We start from the raw sequence: 16,596 nt of genomic DNA, 5'->3' as shown, positions 1-16,596 counted from the left end.
CACTAATCTTTACTACAGTCTTCCGTTCCCTTATATGGAGTGCCCCTCTATTTCTAATTTTGTCTACCGTGCGGTTTGGGTGGACCGAGAGGTGAGCACCCACATCCATTAGGTTTATAGGTTGAGCCGCTGGTCTGTAATACTATATATCAGAAATAAGGCCTTTATTAAAGGGGCTCCGTGTACAAATGCGGTCAAACGGGGTGAGGGTAGGGAATAGTGGAAAATTCTGTGGTATTGAAACTCTAGAGAGAGTGTGTGGAAGGGAGAATTTAGCCTGCAATTCACCGAACATCATAATTTGAGCAGAAAGAGGGCCTTTCAGGCCAAGGCGGCGATAGAGCCCTGCAGCAGTCCATGGTCTAACCACCCCCACCTCAGAACTTTCCAGAAGATGAGGAGTAATAGAGAAAGAGGGGAGCCAAGTGTAGCTAAATTATATCTAATCCTGGTTCTGGGGTGAGGTGGTGCCAGCCACAGCCTCTCAATCTCGGCCCATTGGTTGTATAAATGGAGCGTGGACCATGAGGTAACATGCCTCAAATGTGTTGCCAAGTAAAATAAAGTAATACAGGTCCTTCTAAAAAAATTAGCATATTGTGATAAAGTTCATTATTTTCTGTAATGTACTGATAAACATTAGACTTTCATATATTTTAGATTCATTACACACCAACTGAAGTAGTTCAAGCCTTTTATTATTTTAATATTGATGATTTTGGCATACAGCTCATGAAAACCCAAAATTCCTATCTAAAAAAATTAGCATATTTCATCCGACCAATAAAAGAAAAGTGTTTTTAATACAAAAAAAAAAAAAAGTCAACCTTCAAATAATTATGTTCAGTTATGCACTCAATACTTGGTCGGGAATCCTTTTGCAGAAATGACTGCTTCAATGCGGCGTGGCATGGAGGCAATCAGCCTGTGGCACTGCTGAGGTGTTATGGAGGCCCAGGATGCTTTGATAGCGGCCTTAAGCTCATCCAGAGTGTTGGGTCTTGCGTCTCTCAACTTTCTCTTCCCAATATCCCACAGATTCTCTATGGGGTTCAGGTCAGGAGAGTTGGCAGGCCAATTGAGCACAGTAATACCATGGTCAGTAAACCATTTACCAGTGGTTTTGGCACTGTGAGCAGGTGCCAGGTCGTGCTGAAAAATGAAATCTTCATCTCCATAAAGCTTTTCAGCAGATGGAAGCATGAAGTGCTCCAAAATCTCCTGATAGCTAGCTGCATTGACCCTGCCCTTGATAAAACACAGTGGACCAACACCAGCAGCTGACATGGCACCCCAGACCATCACTGACTGTGGGTACTTGACACTGGACTTCAGGCATTTTGGCATTTCCCTCTCCCCAGTCTTCCTCCAGACTCTGGCACCTTGATTTCCGAATGACATGCAACAGTCCAGTGCTGCTTCTCTGTAGCCCAGGTCAGGCGCTTCTGCCGCGGTTTCTGGTTCAAAAGTGGCTTGACCTGGGGAATGCAGCACCTGTAGCCCATTTCCTGCACATGCCTGTACACGGTGGCTCTGGATGTTTCTACTCCAGACTCAGTCCACTGCTTCCGCAGGTCCCCCAAGGTCTGGAATCGGTCCTTCTCCACAATCTTCCTTAGGGTCCGGTCACCTCTTCTCGTTGTGCAGCGTTTTCTGCTACACTTTTTCCTTCCCACAGACTTCCCACTGAGGTGCCTTGATACAGCACTCTGGGAACAGCCTATTCATTCAGAAATTTCTTTCTGTGTCTTACCCTCTTGCTTGAGGGTGTCAATGATGGCCTTCTGGACAGCAGTCAGGTCGGCAGTCTTACCCATGATTGCGGTTTTGAGTAATGAACCAGGCTGGGAGTTTTTAAAAGCCTCAGGAATCTTTTGCAGGTGTTTAGAGTTAGTTGATTCAGATGATTAGGTTAATAGCTCGTTTAGAGAACCTTTTCATGATATGCTAATTTTTTGAGATAGGAATTTTGGGTTTTCATGAGCTGTATGCCAAAATCATCAATATTAAAACAATAAAAGGCTTGAACTACTTCAGTTAGTGTGTAATGAATCTAAAATATATGAAAGTCTAATGTTTATCAGTACATTACAGAAAATAATGAACTTTATCACAATATGCTAATTTTTTTTAGAAGGCCCTGTATTAGGGAGGGTTAGACCACCATTCACAACCGGAGCTAGTAAAAATCTGATTAGAAAAGCTGTGTCGTATGTAATTCCAGACACAATTAGCGAAGGCAGATTGCATAGACCAAAGAGCTGCAGCAGGCACAGTCACCAAAATGGTCTCAAAGGGAGAAGGGACATCGTTTTGGCTGCGATGCGGCCGAGGAGTGATATTGGGAGTGCGTTTTCCATTTAGTGAAAAGGGCGTTCATTTCTGATATTAACTGTGGAAAGTTAGCTGAGGTGTCGAACCTCTGCTGGAGATGCTCCCAACCGAATGCCTCTATTTTACATCTTCTGGTCGTGCCTAGTTATAGAACCTTTTTGGGCGCAGATGGTGCGATTACTACAGATCATTTAGGATACTCATATCCCCAGGAATCCAGTGACACTTCTCGAGTGTAGTCCCAACATGTGCTCCTTCATAAACTAACGGCAGCTTAATGTCTATAGACATGGAGACACGGTTTCACTTTATAGTTTTATTGTTCTACTATGCAATGTACTTTCAAGAAATCTGTATTCGCCTACTATGATACTATGATTTCTGCACACAGTTTGCAATTTATATTTTGATAAATGATATATAAATTATAAGTGGGGGGAGAGGTGATTTAAAGTGGTTATCCAAGTTCAAGAAACCTCCCACCCCCACCATGTGTCAGGCTCCTCACTGGTAATATACGTTTGCAGGGAGAAGCAGCAGCGGCGGTGCAGGGACCAGGGGCCCAGCACGTGTACGTGTGTGTTTCTTGAAATTGGATAACCCCTTTAATTAGGGGAGGCAACTACCAAGAAATATTATGTTTTACAGAACACTCCGATATTGGAATGACTTACATTAGTTGGAGAAAAGCTTCTCATTTTAATATCATCATTGATCCATATTCTGGTCACTTCTTTATTAGTAATATCTTTCTTTGCTCCGTTGATCAGATCAGCTATCAATACAGAAAGAATGTGAAGACAAAGGAAATAAATGAGCAAATGAATATCAAACAGCATTCGTAACACCTTGTGAGAATACAATTACTGCCATTAAACCCCTATCTAGACACTTAAAGGGTAACAAACTTATTTTTAATGTAATTGGATTGGTCTGACTAAGTTTACTTTAGTTCCCTAGTTAATACTTTTGTATAGGAATTGAATTACCTAGTAATTTCAGCATGTTCTTTCCTCCCCCAGACATTTCAGTGGTGCGGCTAGACAGCGTTGCTAGGTGTCCTGCGTCTCCTATCTTCTATATACAGAAGATTGAGGACGTAGTAGTGGGCAGTCCCAAACGCTGTGTGCGCGCTCCCGTCGGACTGGGATAGTGCCGATATTCACAATACAATTCGTGATTAGAAAATTCGCAATCAACTATTCAAGAGGAAGAGGGCGTGTTTAAGTCTGGAGAAAGCCGATTGGTTAGGGGGAGGTTGCGTGTTCCTGAGATGAGACAAATGATTTCTGGGTAGTTAGGCAGAGAGGTCTTAGCCTCAGGGTAAGGGCATCGGCGACCATCTTGAGAAGATAGTCAGAAAGAAGTCTTGTGAGGAGCAGTTGCTAGGAGCAGTTGCTATGGATGGAATCTTCTTAAACAAGTGGTATGCGAACAGAATAATTAGTGATTATGGATTACCACAACAGCAGCAACATATATGAAAATATGACAGTTATCCTTTAAAAGAGTTTGTACGCGATCACAAAAGCCAATTGCAGAAAAGGGTTCAAAATAATTACTGATGCACTAAATCCCTGTCTCTCTAAGGCTACTTTTACACCTGCGTTTAGGTGAGGACCCGTCTGGTATCTGCACAGACAGATCCGCACCTATAATGCAAACTCTTAGATCCGTTCAGAACGGATCCGTTTGCATTCCGTTTGTTCATGATAATGCAAACGGATCCGTTTTGACTTTACATTGAGTGTCAATGGGGGACGGATCAGTTTGAAAATTGAGCCATATTGTGTCAACTTCAAACGGATCCGTCCCCATTGACTTACAATGTAAGTCTGTCCGCCTGCTGAGCGGAGCTGACGACAGACGGAGCCATACTGATGCATTCTGAGCGGATCCGGATCCACTCCGAATGCATTAGGGCTGGACGGATCCGTTCGGGGCCGCTTGTGAGAGCCTTCAAACGGAACTCACAAGCGGAGCCCCGAACGCAAATGTGAAAGTAGCCTAACACTACTCAAGTTGACAACTTGTGACAGCTGCAGCTTATAACTGGTCTTGCGGGTGTACCACCGAGTCCGTCAATATGACTTCATCTCTGCACCCCAGTAAACAACCCGCAACCCTTAATTCAACATTTGTGGTATCTGGATAAACGCTGTGGGGTGTCCGTTCGCAGTTTAGAGCCATTGAATATGGCATTCAATTGAATAACTGTGGCAGATTGCTTAAAAATAAAAAATAAGATAGAAATAAAAATAAAAAGCACCAAATAGAAAAAAATAAAAACAATCCTTGCCTGTCTTGTACTTCATATTTCTCATAGATATTACAGTATGTGACAGAAAATGTAACCAAGAAAGGATCCTTATTTCACCATATAACAGTGGAAAAGCAAAAGATAAAAGTAAAAGTTCCTCACTACCCAGAGAATGATATATGAACTGCATATAGAAAAAGCAGCTGCATGGACAACTCCGTTACAGCTTCACACACAGCAGCTGTATTACCACAAACCAAAAGAGGATCCACACCAAACCACGGTGTCACCTACTACCATCTAAGTTTGGTGATGTGAGAAGAGAGAACCATTGTAGTTCTGTGAACAGTGATGCCAACACCCAACATCCCTTACCTGCTGTGGTGGCAGTTACCACCTTTGGAGAGAATATGACAATTTCTGTAACAAATATATATTTGCGATTAAGTACTTGGCATCATCTCTGTATCAAAGGAAACCTGTCACCAGGATTTGGGGTATAGAGCTGACGACATGGGTTGCTAGATGGCCGCTAGCACATCCGCAATACCCAGTCCCCATAGCTCTGTGTGCTTTTATTGTGTAAAAATGTTATACAAATTAATTTGATACATATGCAAATGAACCCGAGATGAGTCCTGTCACTGAGACGAGTCCAGCGTGAAGGAGCCCAGTACTGCATCCACAGAATCTCTCCTCCTTGCTCCCCGATGTCAGAAAGCCAGAGGGCCATAATCTTGCGATGCGTGAGCTAGCGCATGCGCAGTGTCAGTGTCCCTTCCCTGTGCTGGCATCAGCCTCAGGGAAGAAACTGTGCATGCGCTAGATCGCGCATTGCGAGATTACGCCACTCTGGCTCTGACGTCGGGAAGCAAGGAGATTCTGTGGATGCGAGGTGGTGCTGGGCTCATCTCAGGTTCATTTGCATATGTATGAAATCTTTTTCGGGTGTTTTTTTTTTTTTTTTACACAATAAAAGCACAGAGCTATGGGCACTGGATATTGCAGATGTGCTAGCGGCCATCTAGCAACCCATGTCCTCAGCTCTATACACAAAATCCCGTTGACAGGTTCCCTTAACCATAACATCAGCATTCACACCCACTATTTAGAGATTTTGCAGCAGAGCTGTGAGGCTGCTTGCACATGTACCGGTGGAAAAGTGAACAAATACCACACCAGTACATAAACTAAACCCTTCCCGCACCTGGGTGAAACTGTACATCCAGGTGCAGGCGTTCAAAGATGGTTTTACACAGCAGACACCCAGAGGCAACGGTTGCGATCAGCAATTACACTGAATTCGGACATTTAACCCCTCAAATGCTGCGGTCAATTGCGACCACAGCATCCGATAGGTGGAAGTGGTCATAATTATGTCAGTGTTATCCAATACATTCCAGTACTGTAACGGTAACATAGCATCATATGTCAATATAATGCTACGCGACCCCAGCAGTGCTGGGAGGTCAGGACAGGAGCTGTTAAGCCTCTTTCACACTGGCGTGTGCGCCCCTTTGCCACAAAATATGGGACGCAATGCACAAGCAAAGTCCGTGGGGCAGCCGCAGCGGATCATGGACCCATTCACTTGAATGGGTCCGCAAAAAGATGAACATGTCCTATCTTTTTGCGGAACCAAAGTAAGACGAAACCCCACGGGGTTCCGCACCATTACGCATCTCCGGATTTGCAGACCCATTCAAGCGAATGGGTCCGCATCCATGATGCGGAATGCCCACGGAACTGCACCAGTGTATTGCAGATCTGAAATAAGGCAACGGGGCGCGCACACGCCAGTGTGAAAGAGGCCTTATACTAACTCTGCGAATCGGGACCGTGCAACTCGCTGGTCTGAAAGTGGCCTATAATGGGTTTCGGCCAGCCCCCAAAAAAATAAATAAATAAATAAAAAAAAATAAAAACATGCAGTGGCTTTATAGTCAATAGGGTCCAATGGTTAACAGCAGTATCCAGCTAGTCTAAATCCTGTGAGTTCAGAGAACAGCCTGCCAGATCACTTAAAAGGAGGTGTGAACCTACCCTTGTCTTAGGCTAAAAAAAAAAATTATGACATTTTCCCATAGGTTTTAAACTCAAAAAAAATAAATAAATAATAATATGTATTCCATTGATTACAATACTACTGCTTACAGTTTGTTTTTTCCTTTTTTAGTCTATAATATGTACCAAAAACACACACACAAAAAAAAAAAAAAAAGAAACTCCAAAAGTGTCGATAGTCTTTAAATATGAGCAAGTTACATTTTAGTATTTATGGATTTATTTAGTCTGACGATGCAATAAGAAGAGGAAAGTCTGAGAATACATACTTGCAGCAGTTGCCACAGGCTGGGCGATGTTAGAAGGCGGCTTCAGTTTCATTAGTTTATTCAGACTGCTGGTTTTAAGCAGGTCTTTTAGCTGGATTTGTTCTTTAGATGGCACAGCAGATACAGTGGTCTGGACAACAGGTGTGGCTGTGGATGGCCTTGTTGCAGCACTAGTCTGAAGAAATTTTGTTACTGTGATGGTCTGGCGAGTGGTAGTAACAGTCGGAGTCTTAGTCATGACTATTGTGTTACCAAGTGTTGGCAATTGGTTTATTTGATTTAGGACAAATGTTGTAGTTGACGGAGGCTGCAAGGAAGAAAACAGACATACAAAATAAGTTGCTGACAATGAGAGGCCCTGTATATATACACACACACACACACACACGTCTCAGCGACACAATATCATATGGGAGAGGTTATCCAAAAGATAAATCTGCAAGGGATTTAGGTTTACTTAACAGCATTGGTGACGTGCCTGTACAGCCAAGTAAACAGAACAAGGGCGATCACATTTTCTGCCCAACTCCTTTAACCACTTCAGCCCCGCTAGCTGAAACCCCCTTCATGACCAGAGCACTTTTTACACTTCGGCACTACACTACTTTCACCGTTTATCGCTCGGTCATGCAACTTACCACCCAAAATAATTTTACCTCCTTTTCTTCTCACTAATAAAGCTTTCATTTGGTGGTATTTCATTGCTGCTGACATTTTTACTTGTTGTGTTATTAATCGAAATGTAACGTTTTTTTTGCAAAAAAAGACATTTTTCACTTTCAGCTGTAAAATTTTGCAAAAAAAATGACATCCATATATAAATTTTTCGCTCAATTTATAGTTCTACATGTCTGATAAAAAAAAAATTTTGGGGGAAAAAAAAAATGGTTTGGGTAAAAGTTATAGCGTTTACAAACTACGGTACAAAAATGTGAATTTCCGCTTTTTGAAGCAGCTCTGACTTTCTGAGCACCTGTCATGTTTCCTGAGGTTCTACAATGCCCAAACAGTAGAAAAACCCCACAAATGTCCCCATTTCAGAAAGTAGACACCCCTAAGGTATTCGCTGATGGGCATAGTGAGTTCATAGAACTTTTTATTTTTTGTCACAAGTTAGCGGAAAATGATGATGATTTTTTATTTTTATTTTTTTCTTACAAAGTCTCATATTCCACTAACTTGCGACAAAAATTAAAAAATTCTAGGGATCGGATGCGCAAAACACATGCGGACGTCTGAATGGAGCCTTACAGGGGGGTGATCACCCCCGTCATTGATCACCCCCCTGTAAGGCTCCATTCAGACGTCCGTATGATTTTTACGGATCCATGGATCGGATCCGCAAAACACATGCGGACGTCTGAATGGAGCCTTACAGGGGGGTGATCAGGGAGTCTATATGGGGTGATCAACCCCCTGTCATTGATCACCCCCCTGTAAGGCTCCATTCAGACGTCCGTATGATTTTTACGGATCCATGGATCGGATCCGCAAAACACATGCGGACGTCTGAATGGAGCCTTACAGGGGGGTGATCAGGGAGTCTATATGGGGTGATCAACCCCCTGTCATTGATCACCCCCCTGTAAGGCTCCATTCAGACGTCCGTATGATTTTTACGGATCCATGGATCGGATCCGCAAAACACATGCGGACGTCTGAATGGAGCCTTACGGGGGGGGGGGGGGGGGGGGGGAATCACCCATATAGACTCCCTGATCACCCCCCTGTAAGGCTCCATTCAGACTTCCGTATGATTTTTTACGGATCCGTGGATCGGATCCGCAAAACACATGCGGACGTCTGAATGGAGCCTTACAGGGGGGTGATCAGGGAGTCTATATGGGGTGATCAACCCCCTGTCATTGATCACCCCCCTGTAAGGCTCCATTCAGACGTCCGCATGTGTTTTGCGGATCCGATCCATGTATCAGTGGATCCGTAAAAATCATGCGGATGTCTGAATGGATCCTTACAGGGGGGTGATCAATGACAGGGGGGTGATTAGGGAGTCTATATGGGGTGATCAGTGGTTCATAAAGGGTTAATAAGTGACAAGGGGGGGGGGGGGGGTGTAGTGTAGTGTGGTGTTTGGTGCTACTTTACACAGCTACCTGTGTACTCTGGTGGTCGATCCTAACAAAAGGGACCACCAGAGGACCAGGTATATTAGACGCTGTTATCAAAACAGCGTCTAATATACCTGTTAGGGGTTAAAAAAAAAAAATCTGATCTCCAGCCTGCCAGCGAGCGATTGCTGCTGGCAGGCTGGAGATCCACTCGCTTACCTTCCGTTCCTGTGAGCGCGCGTTCACAGGAAATCCCGGCCCTCGCGAGATGACGCATATATGCGTGACTTTGCGCAGGGCTGCCACCTCCGGAACGCACATCTGCGTTAGGCGGTCCGGAGGTGGTTAAAGGGACACGGACAGGCCCAATAACCATAATTAGCTGTACATATCCATGCACAGGTCTTCTAATGTAGATTAAAAACATAAGTATCCCCCCTGTCCACATTATGAATAGAGTTAACTCACGTTTTATATCCTGAACTAATCGCTGTTCTTTCTGCCCAAGGGGCGGGGTTTCAGCTTCTCTTGCGCCCAGCCAGCATCAGCCCAACCGCAGTTTTTGAAGCGCCGCCCAACTCATCAATATTCACTTAGCTGGGCGGCTTCTGCAGTCCCCGACCTTCTGAGATCCGGCGCATGCCCAATAGAAAGCTATGGGCATCGTGCTCTTTCAGCTTCTGCGCATGCGCCCAGCACCCATAGCTTTCTATTGGGCACGCAACGGATCTCGGAAGGTCGGGGACTGCAGAAGCCACCCAGCTAAGTGAATATTGACGAGTTGGGCGCAAGAGAAACTGAAACCCCGCCCCTTGGGCAGAAAGAACAGCGATTAGTTCAGGCTATAAAACGTGAGTTAACTATTCATAATGTGGACAGGGGGGATACTTTTTGTTTTTAATGCACATTAGAAGACCTGTGCATGGATATGTACAGCTAATTATGGTTATTGGGCCTGTCAGTGTCCCTTTAAAGTACACCAACTAGAAGGAAAGTAAAGGGGCTCTTGAAAATGTTGACATTGAATGCCTACCCTCAGGATAGGTCATCAACATCTGATCCATTCCTGGTACACCCACTGAACAGTGATGCAGCGGTAAAAGCCGCGGCCTCGCGTTCAGACGGCCTAGACACAACTCCGTTCATTCAAATGTATGGATCTGAACTACAATACCGGGCAAAGTCACAACACAATGAACGGCGCTGTGCTTGGTAAGCCGTGAGGAGTCCGCTGGAATGATTCAGCCTCTTTAAACAGCTACGCTGTGAGGGTGGCAGATCCCCACAATCAGATATTGGTGAACTTTCCTGAGGATAGGTCATTTATGAAAATCTCAGATAACCTCTTTAAGCAATGTCACTTAGCGCAAGTAACTGGTCTGATTCTGAATGTTAATACATTATTCTTGTGTCACGATGTAGATTAAAGGGGTTGTCCCACGAAAAATAAATATTCTACAGTTTTCAAGCCAGCACCTGGATCTGAATACTTTTTTTTAATTCAGTGTAATTAAAAATGCAGTACAGGCAGAGCATCACCAGGGATGAAACCCAGCGTCTGGTGAGGTCTATGCGCTCCAGACTTCAGGCTGTAATTGACTGCAAAGGATTTGCAACCAAGTATTAAAAAGTGAAAGTTTGATTATTCTTCTGTCCCATTACTTTTGGTCCCTTAACAAGTGGGAGGCACAAATGCAAACTGTTGTAATTCCTACACTGTTCACCTGATTTGGAGGTAAATACCCTCAAATTAAAGCTGACAGTCTGCAGTTAAAGCACGTCTTGTTCGTTTCATTTCAAATCCATTGTGCTGGTGTATAGAGCCAAAAATGTTGTGTTGATGTCCCAATATTTATGGAACCGACTGTATATGGTGTGCGATTCTTTTTTTACATTAATCATGGGACAACCCCTTTAGGCTTCTTTCACACTAGAGTTAGGCTTGTCCGGCCACCTCTCAGCATGTTTGCTGTGCTGCGGCCACATCTCCCGCCCTTCCCCATTAGAGTGAATGGGGCAGGGCTTCCGGCAGCACACGTGTGCAGCGTTGGCACAGATCCGGAAGGCTGTTCCCCTGCCGGACAAGACTAACGCTAGTGTGAAAGAAGCCTTAAACTTGCTGTTACCTAACTTAGTGTGCAAATAGCCCATGGGTCCTTTAAAGGATCCAAACATGGATTGCACAGAGATCCTCAATTTTTTGGTTTCGTCAATGAAGAGGGGGAGTCCTCTTTAATAGCTGTGGTTAACAGCAACATTATCAAAGGACTTCGTGCCCCAGGTTCCTCTGACCATAGACCAGAGCTGTTCTAAGAGCACCAGCAGTCCACGACAGCCTCTTCTTAGTGTAGGAACTTGCACTGAACTGCTTTCCCCTTCTCAAGCAATGAATTGGTCACAGAATGTTGCTGCACCATCTTGTCAAAAATTGGTGGGTGGTCAAGGGGTTAAAACATTTCTACATACATTTATTTTTCTTCTGGAGGGTCGCCTAGAAGACACTCTATACTCCTGATATTTTCTTAAAGGGGTATTTTGGTTGTGTAAAGTTATACTTTATCCACAGAATAGGGGATAAGTATTACATCGGTGGGGGTCCTACCGCTAGGACCACTATAACAGTGACCTTTACCCCATGGACACCACTGAAATGAATGGAGCAGATGGGCGCGGGGTGGGCATCCTTGTGTGCTGCCACTTCAAACTCTGCAGGACAGCAGGAGATACTAAACAGCTGTACTTCTATTCAGTATTTCCACAGCTGAATGCACGACCAGCGCTCTATTCACTTCAGTACTTTTCTTCTGAACAGTGGGGGTCCCAGTGGTCAGACCCTCATATTATATATATACACAAACACACACATACAGTACACTATGCTGTAAAAGTGACCCATTATCTTCATTCTCCAGGTCAGTATGGTTACGATACCACACTTGTATACATTTTTCTTGCGTTTTAAAACTGAAAACAAAATTAAATCCTTTAAGGGGAAAAAAAAAAGGTTTATAACCATATTCTGACCCTTATAACTTTTGTAGTAAAAACTAACAGGGCTGTGTGCGGGCAAATTTTTGTGTGGGGCCATATGTTCTTTTCAGTGATACCAATTTGATGTGTGTGCGACTGACTACTTTTTCTAAAAAAAATAATTGGGTAGTTGAAGTGACAAAAAAAAAAAAAAAAGCTAAATTGGCCATTTATATATTTTTTTCCTGTTACGCCATTTGCCGTATGCCATTAATAGTTATATTTTAATTGTATGGGCATTTTTGCACACAGCGATGCCCATAATGCTTTTTTTAAAAAATTTTATTGGTTAAGTATTTTTATTTTAAGTAAAGGGGGAGGCGATTTGAATTTTTTTTTTTACTTATTGGGTGACAGTAACCGGCAATCATTAGATGGCCCATTGTGTTAATTTATGGCCATATAACCATCATTGAAGACTTAATTTGCACTATACCAGGCATGCTCAACCTGTGGCCCTCCAGCTGTTGTAAAACTACAACTCCCACAATGCCCTGCTGTAGGCTGTCCAGGTATGCTGGGAGTTGTAGTTTTGCAACAGCTGGAAGGACGCAGGTTGAGCATGCCTGCACTATACCAATACAATGCTGCCACCTAGTGGCCTGTATTGGTATAGTCTTAAAATAAGCTTCGAAGAGGCTTTGGGCCATTTTAGAGATTTAACAGGTTCGCCGATCTCAGTCGGGGGAACGCTGTTACCAGAGCAGAAGCGAGCGACTTCTGCGAAAATGCTGTGGTCACATTTGACAGTGGATTCTAAAAAGGGGAAAATGTATGCGATCAGCCTTATCGCATACATGTGCCGCGGGTCTCTGCTATATTAAATAACAGAAATTCGGCGGTTTTGGCGCCCGCTGCACATGCAAGCAGGCGCCGTGTTTGGGGACCGGACTTCCTCCGTACATATATGACGGACGTCCTTAAGGGGTTAAGTTATGATGGGACAACCCCTTTAAGAAACACAGTGAAATGAAAACTGAGTTTTTCCTAGATGAATTCTAACCATTCAAGACCTGAACACATACTATCAATGTTATGACCGCTCAGTTAGAACTAGATGAATGAGAACTGCATACCCTGACATTCAATAGTGCTGGGGCTGTTACAGACATGGTCTCTTTCTTCACAGAAACCGATGCTTCAGTCTCCTTGTTTCCTCCTAAAGCACTTATTAGCACAGACTGGAAAACATCAAACAAAAGAAAAACTCAAACACAAGACAATTTGGCTTTTTTTAACCTCATTTGGCATGTACTTCTACTCACGAGCTTCCAACTATATGATATAGTTCTGTAGTGGAGTTGGAAAGGATGTATGGCAGTTTGTAGCATTGGGTTTCTCAATGTCACAAACCTCCTTCAAATGGAACATTTTTTATTAAAGTGGTTTTGCAAGACTTCCATACTGATGACCCATCCCATACTTTTCCCACACACGATAGCCATATTTAAGATTAGGGGTCTATACGACCTTGTAATTTCACTGTATGAAATGTTTACCTGCACTGTGTATGACTGCACCACATGAACATGTCGCTTGGTCCCCCCCCATTTTATTCTTCAATGAACAAGTTTAAAAATATGAATAAACTGGCAACAACTCAGTATTACATTAAAAGTAGTCCAAGGCCAAAAAACTTCTTTATGAACTTCAATAAACTCTATTAGGGTACATTCACACGACCGCGTGTAATCCTCTCCATTTTATGGTCCCCAAAAAACAGAACCGCGTGTCCACATTTTGTGGACAAAAGACTTCCGTATGTCTTAAGTTTTTTTACAGTCCGCAAAGAATGGAAGAGGGGGGGGGGGGGGGGGGGGGGGGGGGGAAGTGCACGAGATTCTGAATAATCATGACTCTTCTCAGGTAGATTTGACTCTTTTCCAGGCCTGGGCTGCAATGATTATTCTGCTGGTTCTCAGCAACCACTTACTTTTAGCTCATGAGCAACACACCGGTGAAATCACCATTTCTGTCAGTATGTTATACTGCCCTCAGTACGGACAGCATAAAATTGATGACAAGTTCCCTTTAATGATGGCACCAGCACATTCAGTCAATGAGAGGTTGGTGCACTAGCACCTCTGAATGTACAGCAGCCATCCAGCAAATTGGCAAATCAGTATTTAATAAAAAAAAAAGAAAAGTGGTGGAAATCAGAAATAGAGATGAGGACAGGGGTGTTTTACAGCTTTTGCCTTCTTGTACCCTGGATATATAGTGCTCTAGGAGCATCCTGCAGTGAAGAGAGGAAGCAGTCATGCTGCTCCCTCTAATGAACCAGGCGATCTAATATAGATCCTCTGGTGCAGAAGAGCAGAGCAGATGGGTTGTAGCAGACCCAAATAAGCCCTGCCTGTGTAGAATGGTGCTACAAGAGGCCGTTTTAACCTTTAAAGGAGTACTTCCGTAAAAAATAAAAAAATAAAGTATTTTTTTTTGAGGATCCATTGTAACAATGCCTAAAACGGACAAGAATAGGACATGTTCCATTTTCTTTTTTTTTGTGGGGCTACGGAATGGTGATGTTTGGGTCCAGATTCTATCCAGAAAAAATAAAATAAAAAAAACATGGAACGGACACGGAAAAACAAAGTTCATGTGCATGCAGCCTAAGGTGGACCATGAAGACTCATTGACAAATATGAACTTTGATCTAGGCACAATTTTTGGTGTGGAAACCATGCAGAAAACACTGTGAATGATCCCTTAGGATAGGTTTGCATGTAGCAGTAGTGTGCAATGTGGTCAAATCCATGCACATTTTACAGCAAAATGTTGTGGTTGAGAAATGCCATTATTGGCCACAAAGATTTTACAGGGGAAAATGTTCTAACTTATTTTAGCTGTATAAACCGCACATCCAAAAACCACATCACAAAACCGCAGCAATTCATAGTAAAATGTGCAGCTTGAACGGTGACCACAGCCATACTTCTATTTTATGTCTATAACCCTCTAAATAATTTTTATCCGAGACCCTTTATCCATCTCTTGCTTTGTTGTGAAGCCCACATGTGAAAAGCCTAACCTAACAGAAGAGAGAAGGAACCCAATGTTTGTAAGTCAATGGACCACCAATTGTGCATGTAAACCCCCAAGGAAGATGACCTTGTAGAAGCGGATTCCCTAGCAACTCAGAGCCAGTTCCACTAAACACACACTAACAATGGGAGAGAGATGCCAGACTGCATCTACAGCTGTGGACAGCTATGTTTATTCTGTCATTATTATTACTATTCTTACAGTCAAAACCAAGATGGAACCCACTACATGTTAATGGGGGATCATCAGTAACTCCTGTACGACAGTTTCCAGCAGTGTCAAGGCTTCCAATATGAAAAGCCACAACACACTGATGGGAAAAAAAGGCCTTATACACATGACCGTATCAGCCTACAGATATTGTCCGAGTGCAGGCCACCATAATTTTTTTTACTCCTGTAGAAAAGTCATATTCTTGTCTACAAATTGGACAAGAATACAACATGTTCTGTCTTTTATGCAGGGCTGCGGTACAGAAATACAGATGCAGACAGCACAAGGTCTGCTGCCCAGGGCTGAGGCTCCTCTTGATGCCTCCACACATGACCCTATCCAGATGTCTACATGGCTGGGACCAGCATTGTCGAGACTAGCCTCTGTACTGGGACTTGGCAGCAAGTGGATTTCTTTCTATAGCTAGAGCGCATGGTTAGCCAAAAGTAAAAAAGTTGGCAAAAAGCTGGAAAAACCCTTTAATGACACCAATACACAATGAGGCTCCCACAGATGATTTGCTAGTCTTAGAGGACCTTTCATCGTTCCTGAGATGCCTGTTTAACCCCTTCAAGACACAGCCTAATTTCACCTTAAGGACCAGGTCATTTTTTGCAAATCTGACCAGTGTCACTTTAAGTGCTGATAACTTTAAAACGCTTTGACTTATCCAGGCCGTTCTGAGATTGTTTTTTAGTCACACATTGTACTTCATGACACTGGAAAAATTAAGTCTCAAAATTATAATTTTTTTGCATAAAAAATACATAATTTACCAAAAACTTTGAAAAATTAGCAAATTTCAAAGTTCCAGTTTCTCTACTTCTGTAATACATAGTAATACCCCCAAAAATTGTGATGCCTTTACATTCCCCATATGTCTACTTCATGTTTGAATTATTTTGGGAATGATATTTTATTTTTTGGGGATGTTACAAGGCTTAGAAGCAAATCTTGAAATATTTCAAAAATCCAATTTTTGGGGACCACTACAGGTCTGAAGTCACTTTGCGAGGCTTACATAATAGAAACCACCCAAAAATGACCCCATTCTATAAACTACACCCCTCAAGGTATTCAAAACTGATTTTACAAACTTTGTTGACCCTTTAGGTGTTGCACAAGAGTTATTGGCAAATGGGGATGAAATTTGAGAACTTAATTTTTTTTGCCTAATTTTCCATTTTAACCAATTTTTTCCACTAACAAAGCAAGGGTTAACAGCCAAACAAGACTATCTTTATTGCCCTGACTCTGCAGTTTACAGAAACACCCCATATGTGGCCGTAAACTACTGTACGGGCACACAGTA

General features: G+C 43.1%; 1 protein-coding gene across 2 annotated transcripts in view; it reads right to left on the bottom strand.

The window, feature by feature from the left end:
• SBNO1 (strawberry notch homolog 1) overlaps window positions 1–16,596 on the bottom strand; it is a 92,926-nt gene that overhangs the window by 66,093 nt on the left and 10,237 nt on the right. Inside the window, exons 3-5 of one of the 2 annotated variants that reach the window (XM_044275697.1) lie at window positions 13,103–13,207; window positions 6,928–7,234; window positions 3,009–3,109 (exon numbers count right to left, since the gene is read on the bottom strand). In XM_044275697.1, the coding sequence (XP_044131632.1) occupies window positions 3,009–3,109; window positions 6,928–7,234; window positions 13,103–13,207 (513 nt within the window). The remainder of the gene's footprint in view (window positions 1–3,008; window positions 3,110–6,927; window positions 7,235–13,102; window positions 13,208–16,596) is intronic. The other variant, XM_044275698.1, reaches the window with a different exon arrangement.

Source organism: Bufo gargarizans, chromosome 1 (assembly GCF_014858855.1).
Source record: "Bufo gargarizans isolate SCDJY-AF-19 chromosome 1, ASM1485885v1, whole genome shotgun sequence".
NCBI classification, from domain to species: domain Eukaryota; kingdom Metazoa; phylum Chordata; class Amphibia; order Anura; family Bufonidae; genus Bufo; species Bufo gargarizans.
This window is presented reverse-complemented; position numbering and strand designations above follow the sequence as displayed.